The 14,166-nt window shown below is 41.8% G+C and overlaps 1 protein-coding gene and 2 long non-coding RNA genes across 9 annotated transcripts in view; 2 read left to right on the top strand and 1 right to left on the bottom strand.

Annotated features, from left to right (window-relative positions):
• ZNF236 (zinc finger protein 236) overlaps positions 1 to 7,342 on the bottom strand; it is a 78,846-nt gene extending 71,504 nt beyond the window's left edge. For 2 of the 7 annotated variants that reach the window (XR_010367970.1, XM_064431845.1), the window contains exon 1: positions 7,055 to 7,301. Coding sequence is in view for 4 of the 7 variants with exons in the window: in XM_064431845.1 (XP_064287915.1) it covers positions 7,055 to 7,115 (61 nt within the window). In the remaining 3 variants the exon portion in view is untranslated. Of the gene's footprint in view, positions 1 to 3,113; positions 3,133 to 7,054; positions 7,302 to 7,325 lie in introns of those variants that run through there. The other 5 variants (XM_064431820.1, XM_064431817.1, XM_064431831.1 and 2 more) reach the window with 4 other exon arrangements.
• Positions 2,215 to 3,496, top strand: LOC135307333 (uncharacterized). Its single transcript, XR_010368041.1, has 3 exons — positions 2,215 to 2,622; positions 2,815 to 2,964; positions 3,084 to 3,496. It is a non-coding gene; the product is annotated as an uncharacterized LOC135307333 (long non-coding RNA).
• Positions 7,343 to 7,424: 82 nt separating the features above from the next.
• Positions 7,425 to 11,398, top strand: LOC135307344 (uncharacterized). The gene is made up of 2 exons (XR_010368052.1): positions 7,425 to 8,980; positions 10,277 to 11,398. It is a non-coding gene; the product is annotated as an uncharacterized LOC135307344 (long non-coding RNA).
• Positions 11,399 to 14,166: the final 2,768 nt, after the last annotated feature.

Here is a 14,166-nt window from a genome sequence, read left to right on the forward strand (position 1 = left end):
CTGTCAATTAAAGAAGTAACAAGCAAGTGAGCCATATTTTGACTTTTCAGGCAGATGTCACAGCCTCATGAAGTATGACTCAGGACTGTTTTCATTTCAATGTTATTAAAAAAGGTATTTCAAAAATGAAATAACCATTTGACACAATTTGTTTGTTAGAAGAATCAGTATCCCAATGAAAACTTTATTTACAATGATACCTCTTTCATAAGAAGTCTAAGTAATAACCTACACTACTGTATTTCACATAAATCAGCAATAAAATAATCTTTCCCTATATCAGAGGGAAAAAATGCTTACGGTGCATCAGCTTGGATCATCAAACAAGCCAAATGCTGCAAAATACTGAACCTATCTTAAAGACCAATACTTTTGAATACCAAAACAACATGCAGACAGCAAGTTCAAGAAACTAACAACAGGGCATGAATCCAGTATTTTTTAAATGCACTGAGAAATTTGCCCAAAAAATTGCAAGAATTCTATTTCCCTGGGTACCCAAGTGAAAAAATCAAAATACTGACATAATTACACAATGTTTGATGGAAACATTTATCATATTAACAAGAATCTCATTAATAGCCAAAATGATGCTTATGCTCTCAGAAAAATATAAGTATTAGAAACACAAATTAAGCAATCTATTTATTGTCAGGTATACTCTGGCAAATGAAAACACAAGTCTGCTTTTTTAATGAATTAATGCAATTCAGAATGCCACTCAAGCCAAAACCACAGAATTAAAAGTCTGAGGTTTTAGTTCAAGAGGACATTAATTGATTAACTACCTAACATCAACACAATCACAAGAAAAATTGGCATGCTCTTTTAGAGAGCAGCTTCTTACTAATATCTGTAAACAAACACAGAGAGAGAAAACAGAAAATAACTGAGTAACAAACCTCCTGAAAAATAAGGGATTCTTTCAGGTCTGCACACTACAGCAAATTATAAACCTTGCTGAACAGAAGCAAAGTTTCAAACATTTCAATTTATTAGTATTAGCTGCATACTGTGCAGAAGCCACTGTCACTTTCTATTTTTTTTTTCAATTTGCATGTTAGTCTAGCTGCAACATAAATCAGCCTTAGTCCTTCAGAGCCTGGCAGTGACAGTCAAGTATCAATACAATTAACCTGAACAGGGAGCACTTAGCTCATTATATGCCATCAAACACACCTTTGTCAACTTGCACTGACAAACATATTTTTGTCTGTATTCTTACAGTTTGTCCAAAGTGCCAAAAATAGGAGAATCAGATTTGCAAAGTACCTATCAAACAAACCTATAACAAACTTTCAGTTTAAATATGGTCTTACTTGAATACTCCTAATGTTACAACCTGTAATGTCTTTCCTGAATTTATTGTCCCTCACAGAGCAGCAATAAACACTTTGGGTGAATTCAGCTGTGATACAGCCTTCACAACACTTGACCTCAGGAGCTGAGTCAGCAAGCAGGTGCTCTCTGCTAGAAGCCACTGACGACAACTCAGTGTGGAAGGAGGAAGACAGAATTAGAGCACTCCCAGCCATTCCCTCCTTATGTAAGCAGCAGTGTGCCTCATGGCAGCCCACAGCCCTCTCTGCAAGGCGCAGATGGACTCATTCAGCTGTGAATGCAGCACAGCCTTATTAGATCTCTAATAACCTCCTCGAATCCAACTGAAAGGACATTGCAAATAAACACTCAAGCTTGTAAAATCCATGGGTGAAAACTTGTCACTTATGTTAAATGGCAGCTAGCAAGCCTAGGGACAAAAGGGTCTGACCCTATCAAAACCTATTTACTAATTTATGAGCAGAAAGAAAGTGGTAGGACAAGAGAACAAAACAGGGATGGCAATACCGACATCTCCTCATACTACACTTGAACTCACAGAACACAAATGATAATGAATCATTATAACATTTTGCTTATTTCTGCAATCATAAAAGCAACAGATTAGTTTAAAACTAGCTCATAACTCTAAACAAACAGTAGGCATTCCTTTTGACTCCTAATGGGAAGAGCAGGAGAAGGACTCAACTCTCAAAAAAATGCGGAAATCAATCAAGATTTGCACATGTAAGACAAGGTATTTTTATTATGCTTTGGTCAACACTTAATCTGGAACACACTGCTGGGATGGACATCCAGGGGTGAGTCACTTGGCATGTGCCAACACGAAGTAGATGCACTCCTTTCAGGAGCAGAGTGCAGCCAGAGCACAGCCACACTGCTGCACCTCCGCTGCAGACGCCTGAATTAACTGTCTGAGGACACAGAATTCACAGCTCCCTCACAGCCAGCGACACGCTAAGCAGGTTGCACTGAGTCTGGCCAGGATGGAGTTAACTTCCCTCCTATCAGCCCATATGGTGCTGTGTTTCAAATTTGTGACTAAAACAATGCTGCTAACATCACTGCTTAAGCTATTGCTGAACAGTGCTGTACAGCATGAAGGCCTTCTCTGTTTCTCACTTTGCCCCCACAGTGGGTAGGCTGAGGGTGGGAGAAAGGCTGGAGCTAACACAAAGGGATATTCCAAGCCATAAACCATCATGTTCAGCAATATAAACAGGGTTAGTTCTTCCAAGGTAGTGCTCTTGGCTCAGAGACTGAGCACCAGACTGCACCTCTGTGAGTGATGGCAAACATTTACCTTTGCACCACTTGGTTGGGCTTTTTGTTGGTTGGCTGGAGGGGGGTTTATATCTTTTTTTTTTTTTTTTTTTTTTACTTTCTCCCTTTATTTCCTCAACTGCCTTCATCTTAATCTACAAGTTTTTTCCTGCTCTTGCTATTCCCATTCCTTCTCTCACCCTACTGCAGGAGAAAGTGAGAGAGTGGTTGGAAGGTGCTTAATTGCTGGCCAAGGCCAACCTACCACACAGATACATCATCCATATCATCCTAACCTACACAGACAACTGGAAATTGGAATTTCCATCACCAACTTTGATAGCTTCGTTTGACATTCAGGTAAATATTGCTGTATTTATTGCTAAATGCTCCAAAACAGGAATTACACTTTTTTTCCACAGCTGCATATGAATATACCAAGCTACCATTTTTCAGCTGTTTGTTTTCATGTTATTTAGATTTCTCATGTGTGAAGCCATGACCTTTACCTGTGCACAGCAACTACACTGCTAACAGAAACTTCTGAATGAAGTAAATTATTTACTACTTGGTCTTCCCTCTTCCAGAGAACGACAGTAATCCAACTGCAGCAATAAAAATCAAAAGAGGGATATGAGAGATCTCAAATAGAAATTTTAATTATATTTGGAAGTACTTAATGCATGGGAATAAATGAGGTATGAAGGCATCAGCACAGATGGAATAGGAAATAAAATTCCTGCAACTGGTGGAAAGCTATGGACAAGGGACAGAACAAGAACTGAAGCTATCACACAGACAGAACAACAAGTTACTCAACTGCATAGAATACTTGGGAAAAGACATAGACATTATTTCAAGTATAGTGACAAACTAGTGTGGAATTAAAGCATGCCAGTGTAATCCAAGTTTATAATCTTTATCACCTAATGACCCTTGGTACATAAATGTGGATTAAATTACTGCAGAACCGTGAGATACCAGAGTATCACCATTAAAGCCTAAATATAAACCTTTTCTAAGGCAAAAGCTTGAGAAGTTGTTCTTCTTGCATGTTTTCCAAAGAAATTACTTATACCTATTGCATTTAAGAGATTTAGTGCACACCACACAAGCTGTACCATAACCTCCTCATTACTGCCTGCATAACACCACTCACCCATTCTTTTCTTGTCAGTCAGAGGTCACCACATAAAACGCTAACACACAACTACTAAAATAATCTACATAACAAAAATTTGGTAAGATTTAACAGATGTGTTCAAGTTTCATTTTTCTTCAGTAATATAAAATGGGGATGTAAAGCCTCCAAATCGATTTTCCCCTAATTCAATGTAATCACACCCGAAATGCTGCTAGAGGACTCACAGCAGCAAGCAAAATACAGCCAGCTCTGCAGAGGCAGACTTAAAGCTATGTCATCTCTGTGTTTCCTAGCTTTGTCTATTTACTATTTATCCCTCTTCATGTGTGAGTTCTGTTACAATTCAGGCCCTCTGAAGACATGAAATGCTCAAGTTTTAACTGCACTCATAAAGGAACTCAGTTCAGGCTTGTTTCAAACTAGCCCTTGGGTTTAATAAAGGACATACACTCTAGGCTAAAAACTGCTTCAGTACACCCTGAAATATTTCATTTTGCTGTTCAAAGCATTCCTTTCCTGCTGTTTGAAAATGATCAGATAGCAGAAGTCAAAACTGTCCATTTCATGTTGCCGCCAGTCAGTGACAAACATCACAGGTAAAATCAGAAAGGGCCTCTCTATGGAAGGAGACTCCACAACTGCCCTGAGTAACCAGTGCCTGTGCTCAGTCACCCTCACAGTAAGGGTCTCCTTATGCTCAGACAGAACCTAGCATGCTTCAGTTTTGACCAAAGAGGTTAATTTGAATAGTTCAACTGAGTTTAAAAAAAATAAATAAAAAATTGCAAGATGGTTTTGGGAAAACAATATAATACCAAAAAAGGAAAAGGATCTTTTAAAATATCAGCTATTGAGGTCAAGATATTATTTTTACTACTGCTGCCTAGAGTTCATTTTTCTTATCCAACATATTTAATTTTCCTAGAACAAAGAACTTGTTCTAGTCTTTGGCATGCATGGTGGTTAAAGTAGACTAAGGAAGCTACGTGAAACATTACTGATTCACCTTTATTTTCTCCCAAAACAGAATTACCATAAACAGACACTGTACAACTACAAAGAGCAACATTTCCATGAGACATCAGCATAGCATGGCTGCAGGAATTACAAGGAGCACACTTCAAAAAAATCTAAACCAATGCAGTCTCCTAAGTAAAAGATACAAAAAGATATGAAACTTATTTTTGTAAACACCTATTTTCTAAATAAAATTCCTTCTGGGAAAAGTGAAACCCATGAAATGCACAGTCAGTTTTCAAAGGCTGTATCTGAACAGGACAAACAGCCAAACGTCCTGAGAACATAAATTTCCCAGATTCAAGCTGTCCTGTTCAGCCAGAGCTTCCTCATTCACGACCTTTTTCTGTCACAGAGAAGTGCAGAAAAAAAATGTGCTGCTTGCCAACATTTTTTGCTGTCCAAAACTCCTGAAATCTCAAGGATCAAACCCACCAGAATCCACAAAACTTGCCTATTTAGGGCAATCCTTGCAACTGTCTCTCAATCCCTGTGAAAGCCCTAGACACTCAATGAAAAAATGTGATTAATAAATTGGCAAACTTATTTTAAAATAAATGAAAATGTGAAAAATAGAGAATGTGATGAAACTCACAGCAAGTCTTGTCAGCCATATGCAAGTTTTACCACAGAAATAGTCTAAGATCAAGGTCCAACTACAAGCAATATGAATACAGCTACTAGGCTGTAGGTGCCTGGACTGCTTGTCTCAATTCTCATCCTTTTCTCATTTGTGCATCATGCCATCACTACAGGAGGTCACACATGTATGACACATGCATACCCTTTCAAAAACTACTAGAGAACTAAATAGATCTTTGAGTAGATTTTTAGTTTAAATAATAAAACAAACAAACAAAACCACCTCGACCTCCAAAGCTAGTAGCATCAAAAGTTCTTTGGGACTTTCTTTATATCCTTCTTACTTAGTGATCAAAAGTGGAGATCAATAGCCACAACAGAACAAAAACAAAAACAAACAAACAAACAAACAAAAAAAGCCACCAAAACCAAAACACACAAACAAAAAAAACCACCCCAAAACAAAACAAAACAACCCCACCACTTCTGGTAGGAACCTGTGGCCCATCTAGCTTTCAATACTGCAAAAAAAAATCTTGTCCAACTTCCCAACCCTCACGTAACAGTACAGCTTTTTCTTTGCCTGTCAGCACATTTCAATTCTACAGAAAAGTATTCCACAGAAGGCTCACCTACACATTCCCACTGCAGAACCAGAACTCATCTGAAAACATTAAGAACTCAAAATATACTAAATACATACTGAAAATATTAATTGGCTGACTTTTCATTACTGAAACAGGCACAGTATTAAAATGCTTTATGAAATATCTTTCCACTCTATCTGTTAAAAAATACATATTTCAAACAAACACGTACGGCTATGTGCTTGTGCTGAAGGAGAAGTCACTTATGAGGGTTTCAGGCCTACCTGAACCACAGCATTTTTTTTGTGGACCTTATTTCGATACTGCTCACAGAACCACAGTAACATCAGCACGAACGAACTACACAAAAGAGCCATAAAACTCACCAGCTACCAACTGCTGTCAAAAAAAAAAAAATATCCCCAGCCCATCAAACCAATCCCGCCCTGAAAGTGCTCCCCAGACATCAACGGCAATAAAATACAATAAAAAATGCTGGAACTTAAGCGTGAGACTAATACATGTTGGGAGAGAAAACCAGCATGGTTTGGGGGTTTTACACATATATTCACAAAGAAAACGACTGCAAAGGTGTTTTTAGAGGAAAGCAACAAGAAACTTAAAAATAACGTCGTCCTTGCAAATCAGAGAGATGGACGAGTTGAACCTCATTTTCTATTTGTTTATCATGCTTTATTCGAAGATCTCGTTAATTTGGCCGGGAGAAGGAGGGAGAGGCGCAGCGGAAGGAGCCGGAGCCTTCCCGTCCTGCCCGCCGCAAGCCGGCCCGAGCTCTTCCTCCGGCTCCGGGTCCCGCAGCGCGGCAGGAGCAGGAGGAGGGCCAGGCCCGAGGAGCCCTCCTCCGCCGGCCATGCCAGCCCCGGCCGCGCTGCCCCGGCGGGAGGCTGCGGGGAGGCGGCGGGGCCGCTCGGTATCATTGCGCGGGGCCGGGCCCGGCTCCCTCCGCTCTCCTCTCCTCCCCTCCGCCCTCTCGCCTGCACCCTCGCACAATAGACCCGGCCTTCCTCCCCCATATCCGGGGACTATATGCGGAGCCCGCGGAGGCTTCTCGCCTCCCACCCCCGGGCGCGGATCGCGCCAGCCCGGCCGCGCTCGTTACCTGCCTCGGCGCCGGCCTCGCCACTCTCCCCGCCGGGCTCGGGGGGCCGCCCCCTCGGCATGGCCGCCCCCAACCCGTCCCTCCCGCCCCCCCCGGCGCACGCACACACGGACACACCACACACACACGCTCTTGGCAACGGGCGGAGGGGGGACGGAGGGGCGGGGACGAGCGGGCGGGCCCGGCCCTACACACGGGCTGCGGGGGGCGGGCGCCGGCGCTCCCGGGGGAGGCGGGCAGGGGGCGAGCGGGGCGGCGGCTGCGAACTCACGGCAGGGCCGGGCGGGCGGGGGGCGCACGGCGGGTGAGGGGCGGCGGCGGCCGCCGGTGCGCATGCGCCGGCCTGTGCCGGGCTGGGGGGAGGTCGGTACATCCGGGTGCGGCAGCGGGCGGGGCCGCGCGGCGCCCCTGGGGAGCTGGCCCGGGAATGGGAATGGGAACGGGGTTTGGATCGGTGGATCTGCCCGCCTGTGGCTCCCATCTGGGCGCATACCTGTGTCCCCGGCTGTAGCTGACGCTGCGGTGGCAGAGGGGTTGGACTAGAGGTCCCTTGCAGTTCTGTGATTGTGTGGGGGAGAGCATAAAAGCTAGCAGGGCTCGGCCAGAGCCGCGTGGTTAATGGCCTGAAGTTGTGTCAGGGCAAATTTAGGCTGGATATTAGGTACTAGGAAAAGATTCGTCACCCTGAGGGCGAAGAAGAGGGTTGGGCACTGGAACAGACTCCCTAGGGAAGTGGTCACAGCACCAAGCCTGACAGAGTTCAGGGAATGTTTGGGCAATGCTCTCAGGCACATGGTGTGATACTGGGGCTGTCCTGTGTAGGGCTGGTAGTTTGGCTTTATGATCCTTATGGGTCCTTCCAGCTGTGGGTATTTTGTGTTTCTGTTCCCTGCAGGCGATTGTTCCCTGCTTTCCCCTCGCACACCCTCCATGAATTCTGGTTTTAGGCTGAGGGGCACAAAACACGAGCACATGGGACTCACCTGGTGCCCAGGAACACAGCAGCCCGAGCCCACAGCTGCAGAGGCAGGCGGGGTTTGCTGCTGAAACTGGCTGAACTTGCTGGAATTGTTTGGCCTGGCTTTGCTACCTGAACCAAATTGCCGCCCGAAGAGATCTTGGAATCACAGGGTGGTTTGGGTTGGAGGGGACCCTAAAGATCATCTTGTTCCAATGCTCCTGCCCATGAGCAGTGACACCTTTGACTAGACCAGGTTGTTCAAGCCTCACCCAGCCTGGCCTTGAACACTTCCAGGAATGGAACACCTACAGCTTCTCTGGGCAGCTTGTGCCAGTGTCTCACTACCCTCACAGTAAATAATTCCCTTCCAGTATCTAATGTACCCTCTTTCAGTTTAAAGTCATTCCCTCTTGTCCTGTCACTCCTTGTGAGTGGGCCTTGTCAGAAGTGAAATAAATGGGCAGGAGATCTTTCTCCTTTTTAATGCCTTTATTAAGAAGAATCACCTCAGGTGGGGAGAAATCGACGGGTCGCGCCCACGCCACCGCTGCTCCCAGGCGTGGCACGGAGGAGGAGGGTGATGCAGCTTTGTCCGCTGGTCTGCAGGCAGAGCTGGGGATTCCGTCCTCACAGGAGATCAGCAGATTCCAGCTTTTTTGTCTAACACCTTGGGGCGTCTCTTTAATCAGTATCTTTTCAGGTTAGGGTGAGAAGCAAAAAGGATCCAAGCAGGTACTGGACTACCCTCCCATCCTTAGATGTCACTTAGGTCACTTGTTGGCTCGTAATTTTAGGGGTTTTTCCTGGGAAAACTGTAAAAATTCGGGGCGCAGTGCATTTCTTATCTGCATACTGGCTCTGATGTCACTCCCATTCTCCTCGTACCTGGAGGGTCTGTCCTGGTGTCCCTCCCTGGCAAGCAGCCAGCATCAAGGGGACAATGGTTTATCACCAGCCATTAACAGGTAATTGAAGAACTCCTCTTTAGCAGTGAAACTAACTTACAGCAACTGGTCTGACTTGTTTTTAACTCTGCAACCTAAAAAAAAGATAACTTTCTATTCATAACAAGAAGTCCCTCTCCAGATCTTGGTGTGAGTTGTCATAAAAGAGAACTGGATGATTTAATACCGATTTTTTGGTGTCATAGGCCATAGTGTTTGATTTTGTCCCCTGTGACTTGTGTGCAGTAGAACTGCGCTCTCTGGAAAGATACCAATAAAGTTGCATGTGCTTTTCTTGACAGCACGTTCAGCACTTCATAGATTTCATTGCTTCCAAAGACACTGCTGTATGTCATCATTTAATACACAAGTGTTCATCTTCTAAAATTAGGTGTTTATTACACCTCTTTCTTTCTAAATAAAACTTAATACAAAATACTTACTTTTGATGAATTACTTGATTCTTCTTCCATTTTCTCTTTAGTTAAACCTATCTAAAACTTGTGAGTTGTGGGGGTTTCCTGCAAATTTTGATTTTTAAATGCTTTTTTTTTGAAAGGAGTATATTTCTGTACAGGAAACTTGTATGAGAATACTGCCTGAAGTGATCAAAGTACGTTTTTAAATTTGTTTTTTGCAACTCAAGTCTTGAAGCAAAAATGGATCCAAAGCGCATCGCCACTGAACTGGCTTGCTGCTGCTTATTTGCTAAACTGTTAAAATGCTTAAGTTCTTTTCATTGCATTCCAGGATGTCCCTTTTTCCTCCCCCCCATCCCATATGTCCAGTTTCTTTATTACAAACTACATAGTGTTTCAATAGCCTATATTAAAACATGTTTAATATGATGCATTAACCAGGCTGGATGATCCTGTCCTCATTTATTACACTTATTACTTTTATGTCACTTTCTGTAGTCTCTGCAAGTAGTGTTAGTCAGGTACTGCAGATCACTGACCAAAGAACAGGGTGGGTTGGGTACTGATATCTGTAAACTATAGGAGCAGAGCATTACTCAATCGTTTTCTCATCGTTGAATGTTAATTATCACTTTGTTAATTCATCTATCTTGTTCCGTTGCAAATGGATGTAGGGGGGTTTTTCTTAAGTTAAAGCCTTTCAGATACCTAATTAAATTACATCTAAAAATTTGCCTTAAGCAACCAAATTTAATCATATCAAAGAATGACTTCAGGTTTTTGGAATGCAAGGTTTAGTTTCTTCCTGAAGGCTAAGGTTGGGTAAGCAATATTTAGATAATTTCACATTCTGTCCGCCAATAAAAAGTGAGTGTACTGTTTTTAATTTTCTCGACAGAAGTGCAGCATTGGCTATATAAAAACGGAAAGGAGGAGTGAAGCCGGTGTGACCATTGCCTGGGGCTTCTGTGAGCTCACTACTCGCTGTAGCCCAGCTGCAGGCAGGAAAAGAGTGAAGAACAGCAGTGGCCTCTGGTGGCTGTAGGATAGTTCTGTGCTAAAATACAAAGATCGCCGGTCGTTTTAGCAGTGAACTGCAACCTACAAGTACATGAAACAAAGTGACAGCTTTTTGCGTGATTTCAGAAAGGCCCCAGGGATAGGAATCAAAACTGAAGAAATTGAACCGGATCGGCATCTGGAAAAAACTTTGCACAACCTCATTATCTTACATATTTCTCCTGATTTTATTCTGACTTTGTTGTCAAGCATGCCTGTATTTTTTTGTTGAGGTCATCTGCTTTAGGACTAAGAACCTTCAGTTTTGAGCTGATGCACACTTTACAGGAATGTGAGACTGTGTGTGCAGGCACTTTCTGTCTGTACAGATAGCTAATGAAAACCTTTTAATGCAAAAGCCAACTTTCATTTCTATTTTAGCTTTTCAACATTATTGTTCCCTGCATGTCTTTCAGCGTTCAGCAGTAGTACATACAATTGTGTTTAATTTTGTACTGCAAAAGTCTGTTCGTTATCTGTTCCAAATTTATATGGTATGTTTGTCATTGCCTATCAGTGTTCTAACACTTCTGCATCACTCATTCTGTATAAAACTAGCTCTGCATAAAAGCAGAATAGACATAATTTTTTTCTTCAGAGCCTTAAGAAGCTTGTGGTACTGGGAGACAAGTAGTTTATGAAGAGTGTATGGAATATGTATTGAAGAGGAAATAAACATTTTTATTAATAAGGAAATTCAGTGGTATATCCTATGCCTAACTTTACAGACATTTTTAAGCCGTCTAATCTCTGTGTAATTTTCCTTCTTTGTCTGTGTGATTGACAATGGTATTTTTCCTCTGCACTTTGCAGCTCCTGAAAGAAATGTACTGCATGCATTGCTATAACTTCTGTGCTACTTGTCAGTGATTCTGTTGTCTGCATTTGCAGAAGTGCTGATATTTCAAAATATTTCAAAATTTTTTGTATTTTGTAAATAATAAAATCACCAATTACAGTATCTCTCTAAAGTCTCTGGCATTACTCCAGAAGTGCTACACAGGACACTCTCGGCTTTGGGGTGTGCCTAGCATTATAACCCAGTGCCTTCTTAGGTGAGAGCCTTGCAGCTAACAGACCATTACTTATGCTCTGCTGTCCATCCAAAGAAAACATGGATCTGTTTCCCAGATGGAATCCGTAATGTAATACAGAGTGAGATGGTTAGCCTTTAACTCTTTCTATTATTAATTTTATCAGATATCACTAATTTCTGGGCGGAAAAGCAGCTATAGTGTTGTCTCTTAAAATATACAACAATAAACCTTATGCTTATTTCATACTTGCAGATGAACTATAGCAACAGAGAGTAAGGTTAACATGAGGCCACAGAACAAACTAAGTTCTGGGTTTTACTACCAACCAGTAGTACTAGATGTGCTGATTGTTAAGGCAAACAAATGAAATTCAGTGAACCATTTTGGTAAAGTTAATTACTAAGTAGGGTACTATTTGCAGTTTTCAGATACTGTTTTACTATGGTAAGGTATTTTTTTTCAGTTGCTTATGGCTTTGCCATTCTTCAAATCTTTGGACTAAAATTTCTATGCCAGCTGTCTCAACTGCTGTTTATTTGAACAGTCTGCTTCTGTTTGTGAGCTTATGTATTGACCTTGGGTTTGTTTTTTTTTAAATTTAAGAATGCACATGAAATCATTTGCTGCACTCACCAGTGAAACCAGTGGTCAAAATGTTTGATGTTAGCTTGAATTTTAATTCAGGAGGAGTCCATTCCAATAATACTTTAAATTTATTAATTTTCTATATGTTTCAAACAAAGTACTATAATATGTTTTTTGTTGGTTTTTTTTTTTTTTTTGGGGGGGGGGTTCTTATTTATTTATTTTAAGGGTCATGTGACATCTCTCTGTCCATGTTTTCCAAGCTGGGGAAGGCAGTATCAACAGACAAGAGCCTTTACAAAGTACTCAGTACTTTCCCTGAGTTGAGGCTGTAGATGCGTAGTATTCCAAATTGGAAAATCCCTCTACAATTTGCTTAGAATCATGACATTTAGATAAGTAAAACACCTTTTGAACTCTTACGTTTTGGCTTTTGCATGTCTGAATGCTTGTGAAGTAGAAACAAACATACTTCTAGTGAGTGCATTTTTGTGTCTTGGTTTGGCTTCAGGCAATGGCATTTTAAGAAAAAAAGCATTGCAGTTTTCCCAGTGTGATGAAAATGCTGATACACCAAAGTAGTTCTGTAGTTCTGTGTTCAGCCAGAAGTGAGAGAAAGAGAGGCAGTCTCAATATCCTGGATACACGCTAGAGCCCGGCCTCCATAGAAGGGCGTTTTGAGAGCTGTACCATCCAATTCTGTAGAATGCTTTGGGTTGGAAGGGACTCAGAGGTCATTGGCTTCCAACCCCTCTGCCATAGGTAGGGAACCTTCCACTAAACACGTTTGCTCCCAGCCCCATCCAGCCTGGCCTGAACGCTGTCTTTGCCAACTGTTGACACAAAACAGTAAATTAACTTAAGACTGTCTTAGTGCTGTTGCCAAAATGAAATAAGCTGTCCTGGGAATAGGAGCTTTATGATTATAGCACATAACTTGGACTAGAACCTGCAGTAATGTGGAAATGCCAACAAAAGCAAGAGTCTTCTGTCATACTGCTATAATAGAAATAACTAGAGTAGGCCTGGTATATGTTCAGAATGTATAAATTGTTAAAATATACAGTGCGAGAACTGCAGTACGTATTGTTTATGAAGGATTTCACTAAAGAGGTAGTTTTCCAATGTTAACATATTAATTTCCAAAGAAAGGAAAATGTTTCCTGCTTTGTTGAGTTGGTTTGTTCATTTATCAAAGACATGGTGCCTCCTACACTTTCTTGATTTCATTTTGTGTAACTAAGGACTTGGGTTTCCAGCACGGTCAACTATCTTGCTTCTAAAGGTGCTATTCCAGTGGAAAATAGTATTTTGATGAAAAACTAATTCCCTGTGAAAATCTAGTGTTTAGTCTCATTACAAACCCCCACACATTTAATGAAGATTGAAAATGTAAATGCCCCTTGAATAATATCTATAAAAATCTCATTGGCAGCCCTGAGGCTGCATGTACAGTTCAGTATTTTAAGAGGAAATTCAGTATTGAAATCAGGCAGGGTTGTATTGTACTATATTGTAGTGGTAGAGCTGTACTAAAGGTGAAATCTATTTTGAGACCAGGATGACTAATCAAATAAGAACAGCACTGAGTCTAGCAGCTTCTTTTAACATATGCTACTGAACTTAGATATTTCACATCTGTGTGACTTTCACCTTCTGCCAGCTGGACACTAACTCAAACTGATCATCTAAAGGATAGACATTACATTTGCTGTCAGTGTCAGAATTGTAATTGGATTCCTATGAATTTCTACAGAGCCATGTTACCTAGGTTGGCTCCTACACTGAGATTTAAAGTCTCCCTCCACGTTTAAAACCAAGCACAGATATCACCATTTTTTGTGCAGCTTTCCTAAGAGTGCAGTTTTTACTGTCACATTGATCAGTCTGAGGCTCTGTGACCAGAGCTGTCTCTTTTCTACTGCATTTGATTCTCCTATTTTTCTTCTATTTATGTAATGTATACCCCGTGATGCAGGTTCTCCACTGGCTTTATTTTCTGTTGTGGGTGTACCATGCCTGGAAGATGGTCCAGTCCTTCACATACAACCTGCTAATCTTTCAGCAGCTTTGCTGCAGGGATACCAGTGTATCATATGCTCTAGAC

The sequence above is a fragment of the Passer domesticus genome, chromosome 1 (genome assembly GCF_036417665.1).
Source record: "Passer domesticus isolate bPasDom1 chromosome 1, bPasDom1.hap1, whole genome shotgun sequence".
Taxonomy (NCBI): Eukaryota; Metazoa; Chordata; class Aves; order Passeriformes; family Passeridae; genus Passer; species Passer domesticus.